This window comes from Salvelinus sp. IW2-2015, linkage group LG7 (assembly GCF_002910315.2).
Source record: "Salvelinus sp. IW2-2015 linkage group LG7, ASM291031v2, whole genome shotgun sequence".
Taxonomy (NCBI): Eukaryota; Metazoa; Chordata; class Actinopteri; order Salmoniformes; family Salmonidae; genus Salvelinus; species Salvelinus sp. IW2-2015.
In genome coordinates this window covers 30,946,261-30,967,855 of record NC_036847.1, presented here as the reverse complement: position 1 = coordinate 30,967,855, position 21,595 = coordinate 30,946,261, and the positions used below count along the sequence as shown (strand labels likewise).

The following is a 21,595-nucleotide window of genomic DNA, read 5'->3' as shown; positions in this document are numbered from 1 at the left end:
AGGTCTTCCCCGGAAGCTACCAAGGGCCAAACCTTGCTCTGACCCCCATCGCATCAGGGAACCCGGAGAGGTGGACTTCGACATTGAAGAGGACTACACTACAGATGAGGAGGAGACCGTGACTGTCCATGGAGTGAAGGGTGGAGCCGGGGGCATCCTGGACCTGCTGAAGGCCAGCAAACAGGTGGCAGGGCTGGACTCTGCTCTCAGGTAGGATCTGCCTCGCAATTCCAGACACTTAATCAGCACTCTGAATACATTTTGTTTCAGACTATCATGTATTTTTTTCTTTTTTTAATCTTTCTGAAGTCAAGTGGATAATGGAGCCAACGAAATGTGGAAGATTGTTTTACTGTTTATTCCATTAACATTACTGAGAAGCTTGGACGACTTGCGTAATCAAAGTTTTTGCAACAGATCTAATTTGAATTCTTACTCAAACTACATTTAGTTGTTTGTGGTGAATCTTGATCACTCTTCTCTCTCTACCCTCCAGTGAGGAAGCGCCAGCCTCTCCCAGCACACGAGAAGCCATTCAGGGAATGCTCTCCATGGCCAACCCTCCCTCCTCTTCCTCCTCTTCTTCGTCGTCCTCCTCTTCCTCCCCTCTCTCTGTCTCTGGAGGGCTGTCTGAGGGACTGGGATTAGTCAAAGAGAAAGGAGGGAGAGCCGTGTGGGTGACAGGAGACAATAAGAGCAGAACAGGAAGCGCCTCTAAAGAGAAGACGACGTTCCAGCGCCCCGGGAAACGGCCTGTCAAGCGGCCGGCCCGTCACCTTAGTGATGAGGAGAGCACAGATGAGCAGGAGACTCTTGGCACCTGTTTTAAAGACGCAGAGTATGGTGAGTCATAGGCTGTGTGCGTCCATATGACACCCTAGTCCCTATATAATGTACTACTATTAACCAGGCAAGTCATAGGAGGAAGGAGMACTGCCCCGGAGGCTGCTGCCATTCATTTTGGAAAGGTCTCAAATAGGGCTCTGGTGGTCATAACATTTTGTCAGCTGGTAATTTTCTTGCAAATGACTGCCGGTCTCACAGTAATTGACCGTTAATTAACATGTTTACGTTCTCCAGGCTTCCACGCATACAAGCTGCGCCTTTGGAATATCTAGATAAAACTTTTTWWTWTTTTTWTATAAATATAATTTTAATATAGCCGAGAGAGATCCTCTRCTTTTGTGGTAAGTAATTGAGGTGATATCTAATCAATGGAAGATGGAATTAAAATGACAGGATTAAATGAGAAAGAAAAGGTAKCCTCTTATTCTGGTTATGAAATTAACGGAGTTGTTGTGTGTAGGCCCAACTGTAGGACGGTGAGAAGCACAATAATGTTATGGCTAGCCTCAATTAGCCTAGTTTCTCTCAGGTTGATGCACTCAAGACGGGTAGGCCAACTATGTAATCAGATGGGGTGATAAATAACTAGCAAGAAGCGAGTCTCGTGCCAGATAGGGGGTTGGGTCTCCCTCTGCCTGCTCCGAGCCTCCAGTGCATAAGCAGCTTGTGGATTTCAAGTTTGGGGAAGCTAATTTTCACCATTAAAAATGTACCTTTTATAATAAAGCATTCCATGCATCATCGCATTTGCAGACTTATGTAAGAGAGCTTCTTTTCCTAATGTGATGATTCAATTTGATAGTCATAATTTACGCTAGTAATATAACTCAATCACTGTTCGCAAAAGAGACCACTGTTCAATGCAGCGAATAGTGGCTTAAAGTAGGCTAGGCTATATCAGATACATTTYTCCTTTTTTTCCCACAGGGAAATGTTGGCCTTTTTATAAACAYATTTAATGCAATTCCACTATACTTTATTTGACTGAARACATTAGCACAATCTTTTTTTAATAGGACAGACATTTTAGGGTAGGCTACTTTGCTGACTGACGAACAGATAAATAAAAATGATGTCTGATCCATGTAATCGGCCTTCAAAAAGGGGAGACACATACAGTATGACRTCCATCTAACCTGGAGGAGGAAATGATTGTCCAAAAACAAACATACGTGGTACTGAGACAGTGAATATGCACACTAACTGGGGATATGGCCCATGTTCTCCGCTAGTGCCAGTAAGATAGGCTACTGTTAGCTCAAGTTGAGCATTTTGATAACTAAAAGACAGATTGGAGTCTTTTCATTGCYATCTCTTTWTAGCAATAGCCATTTGCTTTCCAAAAATTTTACCACAATTTGTATTCAAAAAAAATAATATATATATTGCAATATGCCTGGCTGGGTCTCTGTTTTTCACTGACAGTCACAACTCAACAATCTACTTTGTTGTGTGCACTAATTAGAGAGATATATATCAAATGTATTTATAAAGCCCTTCTTACATCAGCTGATATCTCAAAGTGCTGTACAGAAACCCAGCCTAAAACCCCAAACAGCAAGCAATGCAGATGTAGAAGCACGGTGGCTAGGAAAAACTCCCTAGGAAGAAACCTAGAGAGGAACCAGGCTATGAGGGGTGGCCAATCCTCTTCTGGCTGTGCCGGGTGGAGATTATAACAGAACGTGGCCAAGATGTTCAAATGTTCATAGATGACCAGCAGGGTCTAATAATAATAATCATCATTACAGTGGTTGTAGAGTGTGCAACAGGTCAGCACCTCAGGAGTAAATGTCAGTTGGCTTTTCATAGCCAATCATTCAGAGTTAGAGACAGCAGGTGCGGTAGAGAGAGAGTCGAAAACAGCAGGTCCGGGACAAGGTAGCACGTCCGGTGAACAGGTCAGGGTTCCATAGCCGCAGGCAGAACAGTTGAAACTGGAGCAGAAGCACAACCAGGTGGACTGGGGACAGCACGGCGTTATCAGGTCAGGTAGTCCTGAGGCATGGTTCCAGGGCTCAAGTCCTCTGAGAGGGAGAGAGAGAATTAGAGGGAGCGTACTTAAATTCACACAGGATAAGACAGGAGAAATACTCCAGATATAACAGACTGACCCTAGCCCCCCTGACACAAACTATTGCAGCATAAATACTGGAGGCTGAGACAGGAGGGGTCAGGAGACACTGGCCCTGTCCGACAATACCTGCRGACAGGGCCAACCAGGCAGGATATAASCMMMCCMMYTTKSCMAARSMMMRSCCCCACACYACTAGAGGGATATCAACAGGCCACCAATGTACTACCCTGAGACCAGGCTGAGTATTGCCCACGAAGATCTCCTCTATGGCACAAACCCGAGGGTGATTTAGAGCAGGGCTTCTGGAATAATCTGTCTWGGTTGTAACTGTTGCTGTTAAAATACAATAAATAATTTTCAATCTGAACTGGAATAAACTGAACACCGGCTTTTTGATAACGCAACACGAAGTAACAGTACAGATGAAAAATGATCAGGCCTACTGTACATCTTACTGTAGAAATTCTTGTTGAAAACAGGTCTAGGTTGGAACTGTTGCTTTTAAAATACTATTAATAATTTGTATTCTGAACTGGAATAAACTGATTGATCACCTCACACAGATGTATAACAGAAAACACACACAATCCTAATGAGAGGTGTGTGGCTAGTTAGTTTTCAACAAACAGGTCTATTCTGGGCTCAGTTTTTAACAGTGCAACCCTGAGGTCATGCTCAGCATTGAGTCTGTTACTTTACTTGTTTCTTAAGTATGCCAGAGTTGAGAACCCTGACTCGCGTAGGTATGTGGTGCCAAACTGGACCAGAACATCAGCCAGGCAGGAGACCGCTTCCTGCTGTAGATGAGCAACTCAGAACTGTGTGTGTGCCTCAACAAGCATCAGGCTTCAATCAGTTTATTCCAGTTCAGAATACAAATTATACAAAAGTTCCAACCTAGACTTGTTTAACCACAATCATTTCTACAGTAAGATGTACAGGAGGCCCGTTTTATTTTTCATCTGCACTATTACTTAGCCTTAGGGTTACACATCACTAGCTAGCTAGCTAATTTGCTTGCTTTGGCTAACGGTAGCTATTAGATGTGTATTTATTATGKATCCCCATTAGCTGCTGCCCTCCTGCCAGCCTAAAACAAATGGAATGAAATACCCATATAAATATCTATTCATGTTTATTTGCACAAGGCCAGGGGAATGTTTGAAGGAGAAACTCGCATCTAAGTTACTATGAGAGAGTACTCTGCTTATCATCATCTGTTATAAAATGACAACAATGCCTTGCTAGCTTACTTACACTGTCGAAGCACTGTTTCCTGAAGCATTCTGCCCTGTWTTGAAAGAACTCCCTGGGTTTACTGTAATGCTCTGGATGTTTGGTCAGGACGTGTTGTTTTTATTAATTTGTTTTGTTTTGAGAGACTCATTACTAACGTTAAGCATTTCCCCGCACAAAACATATTGTAATGACCAGGCTAGATCACAAAGGAACAATTGTCCAGACAGAGGATTGAGTTTACGAATTCACGATTAATAACCCAACTCCACACAGGCTACTGTTTGGCCGTAGCCTACGTCAAATATATGAAAGATACCCGTATAAAACAACCGTGACCTTCTCGTGTGAAGACCCGACGTAAGCGAGAGAACAATGGCTAAACTTGGCCTTAACTTGCAATGCTCCATCCCCCTACCAGACACCACCCCCCCACACACACACTCCATCAACCACCAGGATGCCTGGCATCAGAACATTCCAGGTACTGGTAAGTACAACACAACCAACTAACAGCATAACACATAACACACAGCTCTCTGTGCGGATCGCTAGAATATTGTGGGCGCTCCTTGTTATTTATCWAAGTTTGTATGAAAGAAACTCATAGCTGTATTTGCGTTTCATTGACGATTGAGCTCAGTCAGAATTTGTGGCTAGCATTAGTACATTTGATTACAGTGGTGAGTGGGAATGACAAATCAGTGGCTGATAACGCGTCATCTGTTGCTGAACGACAGCGCCACATAGTTTGTGTCGCGGAGTGCTCTTCAAGGAAACTGCATTAAAAATATCCAGTAAACCGCAAAGCACTCGGGCATCTCCCACTTGCGCAGCTGCCAAACTGAGCAGAGACCGCTGCTAAGCAGAGAGCGCCCTGAACCGAGAGCGCAGTKGCACTTGGCCAAATAAATTCCAGTAATTTAATTAAATAATTATGCATTTATGCTGACCCATCATTAACAGGGTTGCGACAAGGGCCGGCCCTGTACCTGCTGCTGCGCTAGGCGAGACAAACCTATGCAGTTGTAGTGTGTTGATTGGGGGAAAACATGTTGGCTGAAAAAGTCTCAAAATAAAGGTGGATAATGAAAATAGAAGTTTCAGAGAATAATGGACAGAGAAATAGGCATTCTTACCTTATTTCTCAATGTCCAACCAGAGTGTCTTGTTTGCAACGCTTAGTCATCAGTGTGAATCTAAGCATGGACCTTTCAAAAGTTACCTTTCCACACAGACAGAAGCTCTACTGACACAGAAACATGTAAGCTTCAACTGCTGGCTACTCATCCGTTGTATAACCAAACCACAGAAGTGCTTCCCTAAAAGCTGCCTGGGTTTAAACAAGCATCTCTTTTTCCGAAAGAGAAAAGCTCAATTAATAGGGACAGAATAGTAAAGTAAATTTTATCTACAATATTAGTTTAGCTTCAGATTGTCATAGAGAGGAATCAATATATCCCCATATGCATCTGAGTCACGTTTTTCGCGGGCATTTTCGAACATGTTTCTACCATAAGGCATCACTGAGTTAAGCATTGTTATAGAACGCTTGATATAATCTAGATACGTTTTATGTATTTATTTCAGATTATAAAGTAAACAATAGATACCCTTTGTTAAAGAAAAGGGCAAAAATGATATGTGATACCCTCACCCAATTCGAGCACTGCTTTTAACCAAACACACCAAGACGTTCCCAGACAAGGAGGTATTTTAATCAGTGCATGCGACAGTATTGGAGTGTTTTGGCTATACCGAAATCTATGGATAGCATTATCTGTCTGTCAAACAGGTAGGCTTCCACTTATTTTTTGGAATGTGAAGAAATGAGCTCCAATTATATTTAATTATATGTTTATGCCCATAAATGTTGGTGCACGCGTGCATTTATAGGAGGTCCCTTACCAGGCAGAAATGAGTTTTATTTTAACCCTGCATCGGAGTTACAATGTTGCTATCACTATACAGCCAACTACCTATAGTAGGAAACCTGGTTTCTTATTAATAATATCCCACCTGTTATCACACATTGCACGACCCCATAGTTGTTACAATTACAATAAAAAATAACACTTGTATAACATTTAACGTATATTTTAATATTCCTGTATAACTTTTTTTTTTAAAGAGTAAGATCATTTGAGGTTTAGGAACAAGTGCTTTCATAAATGCATGGCGGGCCTCATTTCGCTGGAGCAGTGTAAAATAAGCTTTATGTCAATGACCCAGCCTTAACTAATTTTGTTTATTTACACATCGAATTTGATTGTCCAACATCAGTTTCAGCATTTATTCATTTCGTCACCGTTTCCTCTGCTGTGGTGCTGCATTGCAGTCAGCGATGTTTTCTCTCGGGTGGCTGTCCATGGTCCTGAAATCAAATCATCTGTTTGCTTGGACACCAGCCTGATCTCCAGCTCCTTCCACCTCTGGAAATCTAGGTGGTCATGTGACTTCTCATGCGAACTGAGGTGGCACAGATTCTTCCAGTCCCTTTTCCATCCCTGACCAGCGCAGATTTGCACTCGTGTGAAAAAAGTTTGCAGCAAAAACAGAAGGCTGCATCGTTTTGCTTGGAATAGACGAGCCATGGTCTCCACTCTCTCCCAGTTCGCCATCCTCCTATTGAAGTGGGCCACCGAAAACTTTAGTTGCCCCTCTTCTCTTGGGAAATTCCCCTCCTTATCCTGATGTGGCCCAGCCTGCACGAACATACCCCGTAAAGATCCATTCATATATTTTGGCCACTCACTGGAATCTTTTATGTTTTTTGCCCTGCGAAGACCCTACTATATTGGACCCGGACTCAGATTCGTCACTCCCCGTCCCCGATGACGGTGGTGCTGCTGCTAAATCCGACTCCCAGACAAAAACACAAGATCCCAGTGAGTGGCCAAAATATGAAATGATCTTTACGGGATATGTTCGTGCAGGCTGGGCCCCATCAGGATAAGGAGTGGAATCTCGGCGAATGAATGGCCTGGCCTCGTAGGCTTGTCATTCTCCACACCTGCTGATGGACATTGCTGCATACTGATAGATTTCACCAGCCAATTTCTTTTGTTTAGAGATTGTACGTCATCTCATTTTTATTTTTTATATTCGCTTCCTGATAGTTTCTTAAACATGGTAGCAAATTGTTTTAAATCTCTATAGCTCACTTTTAGCAAAAGTTCTATCCACTAGTAGTAGCTAACATTAACAGGCTAGGTTAGGCTATTGCCTTAATCACTAATCGTCTTCATCACACACAAACATAAAACTAAAATAAAAATAATTTAATTGGCAGATTAATAAAAATGAATGTTTCACAATTGGATAATCCCATATAAACACACATCACCATAGCTACCAAGAATAGTGGGAGTGAACTTCGGGAGAAGCGGAATGAGGTGGGGGTGGGAACTGCAGCGACGCTATGAGCTGGTGTCTGGGGTGCCGCCGGCGGTGTAGGAGCCGATCAGGGGCGCCGGTGGSTGGCAGCCAATTGTCAAAATGCAGCCCCAAATTCAAGTGCCGCCACAGGCGGCTGCCTAATCTTGCCCAATGGGAGGGCTGGCCCTGGTCACAACCAATACTTTAAGAAATGCTGAATTAGAGGGACAATAGAGCGCCAAGTACCAGGCCATTAGTAAATGTGGTAGGCTACCCATCAACACCGTTCCTTTGCACAGGTTGATGGGATTACCTTGACCAACGGTCACAGGGAATTTGACTGAGGTCATGACTCGTGACCGCCAGTGTGGCAATGTTACCGCAACAGCCCTAGTCTCAAATATGCACACTCTGCCTAACTGGTTCCCGGGCGAGCTAAAAACGAACGCACAAACATCTTAGCTTGTCTAAATCATGGTCCAATCAGGGCACTATGGATACTTAACTAAATGTGAATGATCCAATGATGTCATTATCCTTGGCTGTCTGTGTTTTCAGTCTATCCGTCCTTAGAGTCTGATGAGGAGGACCAGGTCAAGATGAAGAGGAAGAGGAACTGGGGCGACACTCCTTGGAGCCCCAAAGGTACTCATTACTGAAGTCCCTGAATGTTGGACCGTGGACATATTTCATCACCAAATCAGCGAAGGAAATGTGTTGATACTTAGTTGAACATTTTAGAAACCATTTGGTAAGGGGATTTGATTAATTCCACTAAAATCTTCTCTTGTTCCCTCAGCCCGGGTGACCCCCACCCTGCCCAAACAGGAGCGCCCAGTAAGGGATGGGGCCAGAGTGGCGTCTGTAGAGACTGGCCTCGCTGCAGCTGCTGCCAAACTGGCACAACAGGTGAGAGGGGATATATGTTGGAGGAGGATCTACATTTAGCAATAAATAAGCTTTTTAAATTGAATTCCATTGTCCTCCAAGTGTTGCTGTATCTCCTCTCCACTTCTGCGAGCAGTTTGGGAGAAGTTAAAGTTCTGAGAGAGGAAGGGCAGTTAGCGGTAGTGCCTTTTTTACAAAATCTTATAGGCATTCAAATAGATATGACAACCATCAAACGAATGTTTTCCCTCAACTGTCAATTGAGTCAAATGTCAAAATGCCATGCTCCAAGGAACTAGGGAAGCTGAGTGCGTGTCAACTGTTTTGTTTGTTTATTCATCCAGGAGATCCAGAAACCCACCAAGAGGAAGTACACCAAAAAGCCCCGCCCTGTTGCCCCACCACAGCCCCCTCAGGCTGAGCTGTCCCCTCCCTCCCCCCCTCCGGCCCCGGAGCCTCCCACCCCTGACTTCAGCCCTGAGCGGAGGATGGAGTGCTACTCTGCCAGCCTACTGGACCATGAGTACACGGCAGGCCCTGGCCCGTTCGGCCCTGGAGGCCCCAGAGGGAGTGCTGCTATGGCTCCTGGGGTGTTCCTCACCTCCAGACGACCCTCCCTCTCCCCCCAGAACAGCAGCACTTACTCCCCATCAGCAGCCTCCACTGCTGGGCTAGCCAGCCCCGGCAGCACTGGAGCTGGTGGAGGTAAGTACACAAACACAACATCACAGCACATAGACATGAGTTATGTTCATTAGGGCATGCAACGGAAAACGTTTCAAAGCATTTTGCAATGGAAAATGATTATTACATGTCCAGATAGTCCCTCCCTGTATGTCTGTTTTCTTCCATTTGGTGCCTAATGAACAAGACCCTGCACATTGACATTAACAACTGTGACAAAATATTTTCTTACCCATTGCCTCCTCCTTCCTTCATCTCAGGGAAACGTCCAAAGAAAGGACTTGCAACAGCAAAACAGAGACTAGGAAAGATTCTGAAAATACACCGCAATGGGAAGCTTCTCCTGTGAGAGATGGATGGAGAAAGATTTTTAGGAATGATTCTCGGAGGAAAGATGGATGTAATTTTAAAGAGAACTTGAAGGACGTGACTGCTTTAAGAGACTGTGTTTATTTTTTGTTCTATAATTCAACTTTTGTTCATCTGGTGTCCTCACCTAAACCTGTCATCCACTCATGTTCCACCCTATACCCCTTCCCAGTCCCCTTTAATAATCAATCATTGCTTGAATCTATATAGCGCTTTTCTAGCGCTGAAATATTCACATTCTGCTTTGGTACTCTGCTTTCACATTTGGGATTATTCATACCTTCATATGAATATATTGAGAAGCATCTCAACATTTAGTTGGTCATGCACCGCTCAGATTAATGGAAAACATATGGTCAATTAATTGATCTGTCTAATCATCAATCAAACCATTTAATTTACATGAAGGAATCATGTATTCATCAAATTGGCAATGAAAAATGTCTGAAATCTATTTTAGTTGATAAGTGATATAACCCATGATTCATTTGACGTGGGTCTACTTTGTGTGCACAAGCGCGCATGCTTGAAGGCAACGGGGTGAATGTTTTAAATGGGAAATAATGTATTTCCTGACAATTCAGTCAAATGGGATTTTGAGTTAGTTTTTAGTTTGATATTGACTAATTTAGTTTGGGATTATTTATTTTCAAAAGCTTTTATATTTATTTTGTGGTAGTCGGAATGCTTGCCTTTCCAGTTCTGTGTTGTCATCCATGTTCTCACCTCACTTTCAACACCTCAAGTTCACTCCATCTTTTGTATTTATTTGACTAATCTAGGTTATTCCTTTTATTCACCACCTGGGTTTTTCTTTTTTTCCCATGTACATAGCAACCAAAGCTTTTTAAAGGCACAGTGCAGTCAAACATGTATTTTTTCCTGTGTTGTATATATATTTTCACACAGAGGTTGGAATAATATTGTGAAAATTATGATTATTCCCTTTTAGTGTACAAGCTGTTTGAAAAGTCCACCTGGAATTTCAGCCTGTTTTAGTCAGATGGAGTATTGGTCTGCCTGGTGACTAAATCAGTTAATAGACCAATAAGAAAGAGTTCCAAACGACTGACAATAACAGCTAGTTTTCGGTTTTCCCCTCCCCACTCAGACCACTCCCAGACAGTCCTAGCAAAATTGTTACTTGAGAAATTGCTCTTTTGCTACTTTTTTTAAATTAAAAACGTATTTTTGTACAAAAAAAAAAAGAACAGCACCATAAGGTACCTAATTGTTTCCCAGAAAATATTTTATATTGAGATAACAGCAACATTGGACCTTTTGAATTATGTAAAACCTGTCACCAGAATTTCTGCATATATGTCAAGAGATTTCACTTGTGTTTTTGATTCTATTCATTTAACAGATTGGTAACTAGGCTACATTTAACTCACATCTGGATTAAGTTGTGTTTTTAGATGTATATATTTTTGAATTGATATAGCCATCCGGTTCATTAGTACTGTTATGACATGAACAGTCTGGTTCCTAATAATTTTCCAATCCACCATGGTTTGTATTCAAGTATTTAGTATTATACACTTGAGCCAGCAGTTGTAGAATGCATCCAAAATGGTTCCCTATTCTCTAGTGCACTATTTTTGACCAGGACCCATTTTGAGTAGCATACCATTTCAGGAATAGGGTGCTGTTTGGGACGGAGACGTAGAATGTGTTTTATTTAAAGAACGTGCTACACATTTAGACATGCAGAGTTGTAGTTTTATCTAAGGATATTGAAGTCGGGAAGCTATGGATTTGATAATGATTCCGAAATGTACATAATTGTTGGAATTTTGTTTTTATATAGTTCAAAGGAAGTATGTTATTTCTTAACATACCTTGTATAAAATACATGTAATTTGGAGAACTGTATGCAATAGTCTAATGTATTGTTTTTTTTTATTTGTATGCAGTAATAATTGTCATTCTGTTTAGTTAGTTGTGTTATAATTAAGCAATAAGGCCCGAGGGGGTGTTGTATATGGCCAATATACCACTGCAAAGGGCTGTTCTTAAGCATGACGCGACGTGGAGTAGCCGCGGTATATTGGCCATATACTACAAACCCACAAGGTGCCTTATTGCTATTATAAACTGGTTACCAATGTAATTAGAGCACTAAAAATACATGTTTTGTCATACCCGTGGTATACGGTCTGATATACCATGGCTGTCAGAAAATCAGCATTCAGGACTCGAACCACCCAATTTATAATGGCAGTAAGGCACCTCGGGGGGTGTGGTGTATATGGCCAATATACCACGACTAAGGGATGTTCTTCTGCACGACGCAGCCGTGTGTCCACAGCCCTTAGCCGTGGTACATTGGCCATATACCATAAACGCCTGAGGTGCCTTATTGCTATTATAAACAGGTTACCAACGTAATTAGAACAGTAAAGTTATTTTACATTTTTTTGTCATACCTGTGGTATACAGTCTGATATACCTTGGCTTTCAGCCAATCCGCATTTAGGGCTGGAACCACCCAGTTTATAATGAAGTTTGTTCTCAGTAGCTCTGCTCTTATTGTTTGATTTGTTTCCCTWATATTATCATTTAGTATTAATAATATTTACTCTTGTCAATGTATCTGTTAGATGTGAAAAGCATTGACCTGGAGGAGATATACTTTCCTTTTCTTATTATTTGTGTGGCCTGCAGTTGTTCACCAGTACCAAAAAGGCCCTGTACTCACTCATGTTGTACAACGCATTTAACAGAATGGTTGTGTGATATACAACAGAATTTGTCTGTACAAAGTTTCTCCACATCACTTCTGTAATCATTTTTGTGCAAAAAAAAAAACCATTTGTTTTACCACAACAGTTGTGTGAAATGTGTTGTACATCATTTGTACAACCTGAGTATACAAGACCAAATAGTGCAACCTGTTAGTGGGCCAGTAGTGTTACATTGTTTGTTTTACTACTCTTTTCTCTGCAGTTGACCCCTGTCTTAAACCATACCTGGGTTAAAATACTATTTGAAATCATTCAAAATCCTTTAGCTGTGCTCGATTGAGCTTGCCTGTTGCAATGAAACCAATAGAAGTCCCAATAGTGGAAACCCTTCCCACCAGACCTGGCACTCCAGGCAGGCTAAAGCAAACGCTTCAAGTATTTGAAACATTAGAAATAGTGTTTCAACTCAGATCTGTCTTCTACCAGTTTAAAAGCTTCATAGCTGGACAGATGGTGGCGACACTGAAACGCACATCAATCTCAACTGTATGTTCAAGATGAATGGTTCTGACTGCTATTATTGTAATGATATTAAAACAAGGAACATTTTGCATTGTATTAAACACACCAATACTTTACATGTATATGGACGTACATTTTTTTCCTCCTATAGCATTTCTACCAAGGACTTTCAGAGGATATGTCTGCACCATCCCTTATTCTTTGTCATTGCAAGGAAGGCATTTGATTATTATAATTTAAAAAAATAAGTATATAACTGAGCCATTGCTATTTTATATTGCAATGGTTTATTATAGTGTGGATCACAGTTTCTCTCAGGGTTTTATTTTGTATCTATTGATTTTGTATCTATATTGTGCTTATTAGGTCATGGTGATACTTACATTTACACAATCTCAATCACATTTGAAAATTATTTCAATAGCATTTGTATTCCATGTACTGAATTAAATGTCAGGTGATTATCCATCTGGTTTTCAGAGAGCTTGAATTTTCATATTAAGCGGAATTAAATCATATACTTTCAATGCTCAGTCGTATGTTTCCATGTGATTGTCTGACTCATTTCATAATTATTGAGGAATTGTTTCTAAGACCGGTCTCAAGTTGGCAACCCGGGGCTGCTGGGCTCATATTCACAAAGTGTGTTGATTAAGTCCCTCCTATCCATATAATTTTATCTAAAAGGCTAAACTGATCCTATATTAGCATTGCACATTTTTTTWAAGAAAATATTGGCGAATATATCGATAAAACTCACCTTGTCCGAGAGAATTACACAGCTATCAAAACACCACGCTAATGTAAGCCTACACCAAATACACAATTAATTAGATTGTTTAAATTGATTCACGATGTGAAAAATGAACGGAACCATTTCCAGCAATTTATTGGTATAATGCACTGTGGCGGACTATAGGACAGGCACCCCCAAGTGTCTGACCAGCTCTGCTGTGTAGCAACCTAGCGGTGCCAAAAGCCCTGGTCTGTTCTTCTTCGATGAGGTTTAACGGCGGTTGGMATTCCATAAATGTTGCATTACCGCCACCTACTACACTGGAGTACAACTCCCTTATACTTTGCTTAAAAARAATATCCCACCATCTAGCACTACATTCACAAAAATAAATAAATCAATCAAATGATAAAGAATAACACCACCCTACTCCACTATTTAAATCTATTTAGTCCTACCTAGGGTTGCACATTTTGGGGAATATTCAGAGAYGGAAACGTTCAGTGGGAATTAACAAGAATATATGCAAATTAATATTAATATCATTTAAATGTAGATTATTTTTGCATTGGATATATTTATCATATGGAGGCAGAAACATGAACCTTTATAAGTAGACATAATTGCARATTATTAAATCCTTCCAATAGAAATAAAAAAAACAATTTAGTTACGAATTTAACTTTAATTAAATGAGTTGACTCTTCACATGAGATGATTTAACTGAACAACAAAAGAAAGGGAATATTGAATGATCCACAATGATCCATCGCATCTCCCAAAAACATTTTCAACATACATCTGTAAAATGGAACCAATATACACAGGCTGTTAGGAAAGCAAAGGCTAGCTTTTTCAAACAGAAATTTGCATCCTGTAGCACAAACTCCAAAAAGTTCTGGGACACTGTAAAGTCCAGAGAATAAGAGTACCGCCTCCCAGCTGCCCACTGCACTGAGGCTAGGAAACACTGTCACCACCGATAAATCTACGATAATTGAGAATTTCAATAAGCATTTTTCTACRRCTGGCCATGCTTTCCACCTGGCTACCCCTACCCCGGTCAACAGCCCTGTACCCCCCACAGCAACTTGCCCAAGCCTCCCCCATTTCTCCTTCACCCAAATCCAGATAGCTGATGTTCTGAAAGAGCTGCAAAATCTGGACCCCTACAAATCAGCCGGGCTAGACAATCTGGACCCTCTCTTTCTAAAATGATCCGCCAAAATTATTGCAACCCCTATTACTAGCCTGTTCAATCTCTCTTTTGTATCGTCTGAGATCCCCAAAGATTGGAATGCTGCCGCGGTCATCCCCCTCTTCAAAGGGGGAGACACTCTAGACCCAAACTGCTACAGACCTATATCTATCCTACCCTGCCTTTCTAAGGTCTTCGAAAGCCAAGTTAATAAACAGATCACCGACCATTTTGAATCCCACCGTACCTTCTCCGCTATGCAATCTAGTTCCGAGCTGGTCATGGGTGCACCTCAGCCACTCTCAAGGTCCTAAACGATATCATAACCGGCATCGATAAGAGACAATACTGTGCAGCTCTATTCATCGACCTGGCCAAGGCTTTCGACTCTGTCAATCACCACATTCTTATCGGCAAACTCAACAGCCTTGGTTTCTCAAATGACTGCCTCGMCTGGTTCACCAACTACTTCTCAGACAGAGTTCAGTGCGTCAAATCGGAGGGCCTGTTGTCCGGACCTCTGGCATGTCTCTATGGGGGTGCCACAGGGTTCAATCCTTGGGCCGACTCTGTATACATCAATGATGTCGCTCTTGCTGATGGTGATTCTCTGATCCACCTCTACGCAGACGACACCATTCTGTATACTTCTGGCCCTTCTTTGGACACTGTGTTAACTAACCTCCAGACGAGCTTCAATGCCATACAACACTCCTTCAGTGGCCTCCAACTGCTCTTAAATGCAAGTAAAACTAAATGCATGCTCTTCAACTGATCGCTGCCCACACCTGCTCGCCCGTCCAGCATCACTACTCTGGACGGTTCTGGCTTAGAATATGTGGACAACTACAAATACCTAGGTGTCTGGTTAGACTGTAAACTCTCCTTCCAAACTCACATTAAGCATCTCCAATCCAAAATTAAATCTAGAATCGGCTTCCTATTTCTCAAAAGCATCCTTCACTCATGCTGCCAAACAAACCCTCGTAAAACTGACCATCCTACCAATCCTTGACTTCAGCGATGTCATTTACAAAATAGCCTCCAACACTCTAATCAGCAAATTGGATGCAGTCTATCACAGTGCCATCCCTTTTGTCACCAAAGCCCCATATACTACCCACCACTGCGACCTGTATGCTCTCATTGGCTGGCCTTCGCTTCATATTCGTCACCAAACCCACTGGCTCCAGGTCATCTCTAAGTCTTTGCTARGTAAAGCCTCGCCTTATCTCAGCTCACTRGTCACCATAGTAGCACCCACCCGTAGCACGCGCTCCAGCAGGTATATTTCACTGGTCACCCCCAAAGCCAATTCATCCTTTGGGCCGCCTTTCCTTCCAGTTCTCTGCTGCCAATGACTGGAACGAACTGTAAAAATCACTGAAGCTGGAGACTCATATCTCCCTCACTAGCTTTAAGCACCAGCTGTCAGAGCATCTCACAGATCACTGCACCTGTACATAGCCCATCTGTAAATAGCCCATCCAACTACCTCATCCCCATACTGTTATTTATTTAGCTCCATTGCACCCCAGTATCTCTACTTGCACATTCATCACTCTAGTGTTTAATTGCTATATTGTAATTATTTCGCCACTATGGCCTATTTATTGCCTTACCTCCCTTATCCTACCTCATTTGCACACACTGTATATAAACTTTTTCTATTGTATTATTGACTGTATGTTTGTTTATTCCATGTGTAACTCTGTGTTGTTGTTTGTGTCGCACTGCTTTGCTTTATCTTGGCCAGGTCGCAGTTGTAAATGAGAACTTGTTCTCAACTGGCCAACGTGGTTAAATAAAGGTGAAAAAAATGATAGTCTAGAAACTAAAGCTTTGGTTGCCTTCCTCTCAGGCTTCCATGTCTTCTCCCTGGACCTCCTCAATGTCCACCTCTTGAACATCAGACTCTGATGCCTCATCTTCACTGTCTCTTTCCAACCTTGTTGAGTATGGCTCGTTGTCAGCCTCAAATTTGCCCGGATGGCCACCAATTTTTCAACCCTTGTATTGGTCAGCCTGTTGCGTGCTTTGGTGTGTGTGTTCCCAAACAAGGACCAGTTGCGYTCTGAGGCGGTTGATGTTGGTGGGATTTGGAGGATGATGCAGGCAACAGAGGAAAGAGCCTCAGATCCACAAAGTCCCTTCCACCAGGTGGCTGATGAGATATGTTGGCACGACTGCCATATTGCATCTCCATCCCAAAGCCCTAACTTGGAAGTGTACTTTGCCAGACTGCCAAGAACCTTGCCCTCATCCAGGCCAAGGTGGCGAGACACGGTAGTGATGACACCATAGGCCTTGTTGATCTTTGCACCAGACAGGATGCTCTTGCCAGCATACTTGGGGTCCAACATGTACACTGCAGCRTGYATKGSCTTCAGGCAGAAATCTTCACACTTTTTGATGTATTTCAGAACTGCAGTTTCCTCTGCTTGGAGCAACAGTGAAGTGKGCAGGGCAGTACGGATTTCTTCTCTTACATCTGCAAGCAGAGTCTGAACATCAGACAGGATGGCATTGTCTCCCTCAATCCGTGCAATGGCTACTGCTATAGGTTTCAGGAGTTTCAGGCTGCTTACCACTCTCTCCCAAAATACATCATCCAGGAGGATCCTCTTGATGGGGCTGTCCATATCGGCAGACTGTGATATGGCCATTTCTTGGAGAGACTCCTTCCCCTCCAGGTGACTGTCAAACATGATGACAACATTACCCCAAAGGGTGTTGCTGGGCAGCTTCAATGTGGTGCTCTTATTCTTCTCAATTTGCTTGGTGAGGTAGATTGCTGCTATAACTTGATGACCCTTCACATACCTAACCATTTCCTTGGCTCTCTTGTAGAGTGTATCCATTGTTTTCAGTGCCATTATGTTCTTGAGGAGCAGATTCAATGCATGAGCAGCACAGCCAATGGGTGTGATGTGAGGGTAGGACTCCTCCACTTTAGACCAAACAGACTTCATGTTCRCAGCATTGTCTGTCACCAGTGCAAATACATTCTGTGGTCCAAGGTCATTGATGACTGCCTTCAGCTCATCTGCAATGTAGAGACCGGTGTGTCTGTTGTCCCTTGTGTCTGTGCTCTTRCAGAAWACCGGTTGAGGGGTGGAGATGTAGTTAATTATTTMTTGTTAATTATTTCTTGCCCACGAACATTAGACCACCCGTCAGAGATTATTGCAATACAGTCTGCTTTCTCTATGATTTGCTTGACCTTCACTTGAACCCTGTTGAACTCTGGATCCAGCAAATGAGTAGATGAAGCATGTCTGGTAGGAGGGGTGTATACTGGACAAAGAACATTCAGAAATCTCTTCCAATACACATTGCCTGTGAGCATCAGAGATGAGCCAGTTGCATACACAGCTCGAGCAAGACATTCATCAGCATTTCTCTGACTACGTTCCTCCATTGAGTCAAAAGTACCAGCCAAAAGTTTGGACACACCCACTTATCCAAGGGCTTTTCTTWATTTTTATTATTTTCAATATTGTAGAATAATAGTGAAGACGTCAAACTTATGAAATAACACATATGGAATCATGTAACCAAAAAAGTGTTAAACAAATCATTTTAAAATGATTTTAGATTCTTCAAAGTAGCCACCCTTTGCCTTGATGACAGCTTTGCACACTCTTGGCATTCTCAGTCAGCTCAATCAGCTTCATGAGGAATGCTTTTCCAACCGTCTTGAAGGCGTTCCCACATATGCTAAGCACTTGTTAGCTGCTTTTCCTTCACTCTGCGGTCCAACTCTTCCCAAGCAATCTCAATTGTGTTGAGGTCAGGTGATTGTGGAGGCCAGGTCATCTGATGTAGCACTCCATCACTCTCCTTCTTGGYCAAATAGCCCTTACACAGCCTGGAGGTGCGTTTGGGGTCATTGTCCTGTTGAAAAACAAACTATAGTCCCACTACACACAAACCAGATGGGATGGCATATCGCTGCAGAATGCTGTGGTAGCCATGTTGGTTAAGTGTGCCTTGAATTCTAAATAAATCCCCAACAGTGTCACCAGAAAAGCACCCCCACACCACCTCCTCCATGCTTCACGGTGGGAACCACACATCATCATCTGTTCCCCTACTCTGCGTCTCACAGACACGGTGGTTGGAACCAAAAATCTCAAATTTGGATTCATCAGACCAAAGGACAGATTTCCGCCAGTCTACTGTCCATTGCTCGTGTTTCTTGGCCCAAGCATGTCTCTTATTGGTGTCCTTCAGTATTGGTTTCTTTGCAGCAATTCAACTATGAAGGCCTGATTCACGCAGTCTCTTCTGAACAGTTGATGTTGAGATGTGTCTGTTACTTGAACTCTGTGAAGCATTTATTTGGGCTGCAATCTGAGGTGCAGTTAATGCTAATGAACTTATCCTCTGCAGCAGAGGTAACTCTCGGTCTTCCTTTCCTGTGGCGGTCCTCATGAGAGCCAGTTTCATCATAACGCTTGATGGTTTTTGCGACTGCACTTGAAGAAACTTTCAAAGTTCTTGAAATGTTCCGCATTGACTGAACTTCATGTCTTAAAGTAATGATGGACTGTCATTTCTCTTTGTTTATTTGAGTTGTTCTTGCCACAATTTGGACTTGGTCTTTTAACAAATAGGGCTATCTTCTGTATACCACCCCTACCTTGTCACAACACAACTRATTGGCTCAAACGCATTAAAAAGGAAAGAAATTCCACAAATGAACTTATTTTTATATATACATTTTTGRAATTTTTATGCTTTATTGGATAGAGACAGTGGGAAAGATAGAGGAGAGAGTGTGCTGAAATTAGCAGTGGGCAGGATTCGAAGCCATGCTGCAGCTGTATATGTGCATCAGAGGCTGTGGCTTAGACCGCTAGACCACCCTAGGCTACCACAAATGAACTTTTAACAAGGCACACCTGTTAATGTCACGCCTGCCCCCGCTCCCCCTCCCTGGCGCTCAAAGGCGCCATGCTCCCTAGCATTACGCACTCCTGCCACCATCCTTACGCACAACTGCCTKCCCTAATTCCCTCCTTAATTGTTGTGTCGTTGTTAACCCGTGTGCTGACGCTGTTCCTGTCTCGATACCTGTCTGTTCCTGAATAAATGTTGACTCCCCGTACCTGCTTCTCATCTCCAGCATCGTTCATTGCAGTTAATTGAAATGCCTACCAGGTGACTACCTTATGAAGCTGCTTGAGAGAATGCCAAGAGTGTGCAAAGTTGTCATCAATGCAAGGGTTGACTACTTTGAAGAATATCAAATATCAAATATATTTAGATTAGTTTAACACTTTTTTGGTTACTACATGATTCCATAAGTGTTATTTCATAGTGTTGATGTCTTCACTATTATTCTACAATTTGCCACCCAATGGCAAAATGAGTAGAATTGCATGAAATGAGCTATACAATTTCAATATCGTCTCTCCGCCCAATAGTAAAATGTGTAGAATTGCAGCAAACTTGCTTCAAAACTGCAACATTTTCTCTACATCCAAGGCAAAATGCACAGAATTGCAGGAAATTAACTTTAAAACAGACCCACAAGCCACTGCGCTGCCTCATGCCAAGTTCAGTTTTTTTGTGGCCCTCACCCCCATCAAAGTTGCCAATCCCTGAATTAAATGTTTCAAGTACAAAATTACATGTATTTAAGTATTGTTGTAGTGGGGACAGTAACAGTAAAAAATACTTTCAGGAAAAAAATATGTTTTTTCCGTTTTAATTTTTATGTTTAGCCAACATAATATGATTTTAAAGTATGCATTAAGATGTATGTAATAGAATAAACGTGTCAAAAACGAATGTAGACATTARTAAATGCATTTCTGTAGTTCCCTAAAATATTTTTTTACAATTGAGGAGTGTCAAGATGGCTGCGCGGTGGCTTTAATACAGCGCCTTCTGTTAGTCGTCCAAGGTTTTTACACATCATTGGTTTAGCTAGCCAACGTCGCCATGAATTTGCCACAGACAATGACCCAGATACTTCACCAGATGTATAAATGTGAAGCATCCGGTTGGCGTTATCACTAACTACCAAATATGGTGATGAGAGGAAGCCCAGCGGCCGAAAAGTGGGAGAATACGGAGCGAGGTGGATTTTGGCCGACATTCTGCTAATTTTCTCATCGATGAAACATGTGATCTCCATACAGTTTTCTGTTTCCAACACTACAATATGTAACAAACAGAGTGGACTGCGCTTTGTAGACTTCATCCTTCTCCAAAAAAATAAAAATAATCGTTGTTTAGGAGTGGAAGGGAGAATTTAGTTAATGCTCACACGCGCATCACAAAGTAGGCGTTCCCTAACGGAAATATGCAAATAAATGCTAGAATGCGCCTATAGGATCTCATTAGATAGTGCTTGCCTATGCCAACCTCCTTGCTTGTCCTGCACACTATGATTAATTTACTCCCATTGGAAACGACAGGCTCTGGTCTATCTTGGGTTAGTTATAAAATATCTTGGACAATCGCGTACACGTGTGATAARGGATTTCTATTGGAGAAGCAGTTTCTACCACTCTTCATACTGTACTGTCTTTGATAACATGCACAGTTTAATGAAAATTGGAGCACTCGGGATCCCGAGTGGCGCTGTATCACAATCAGCCTTGATCGGGAGTACCATAGGGCGGCGCACAATTGGCCAAGCGTCGTCCGGGTTAGGGGAGGGTTTGGCCGGGGTAGGCCGTCATTGTAAATAAGATTTTGTTAACTGACTTGCCTAGTTAAAAAATAATAATAATTAAAAGCACAAGGGCGATGCGCACAAGTTGGTGGCAGAACAAAAGGGAGTTCTTATAGAACGGCAGCAAAAAAAAGCCTCTATTTACATGTTGCTTATGAGTGCATTTCCCACAAATGTTGAATTATAATTTGATTTTAAGCCTCCGAAATGTTTGTGTCATCATCGAAAATCAACTACATTACACTTAAAAAACACTTAAACTTCAACCAGTAAAATGGCTCTT

At 42.1% G+C, this 21,595-nt stretch overlaps 1 protein-coding gene across 1 annotated transcript in view; it reads left to right on the top strand.

Moving 5' to 3' along the window:
• LOC111966133 (histone lysine demethylase PHF8) overlaps positions 1–12,803 on the top strand; it is a 33,755-nt gene extending 20,952 nt beyond the window's left edge. Inside the window, 6 exon segments of the mRNA XM_070444340.1 lie at positions 3–210; positions 497–843; positions 8,096–8,182; positions 8,337–8,446; positions 8,770–9,130; positions 9,370–12,803. Of these exon segments, the coding sequence (XP_070300441.1) occupies positions 3–210; positions 497–843; positions 8,096–8,182; positions 8,337–8,446; positions 8,770–9,130; positions 9,370–9,458 (1,202 nt within the window). The 3' untranslated portion in view covers positions 9,459–12,803.
• The last annotated feature ends 8,792 nt before the right edge of the window (positions 12,804–21,595 follow it).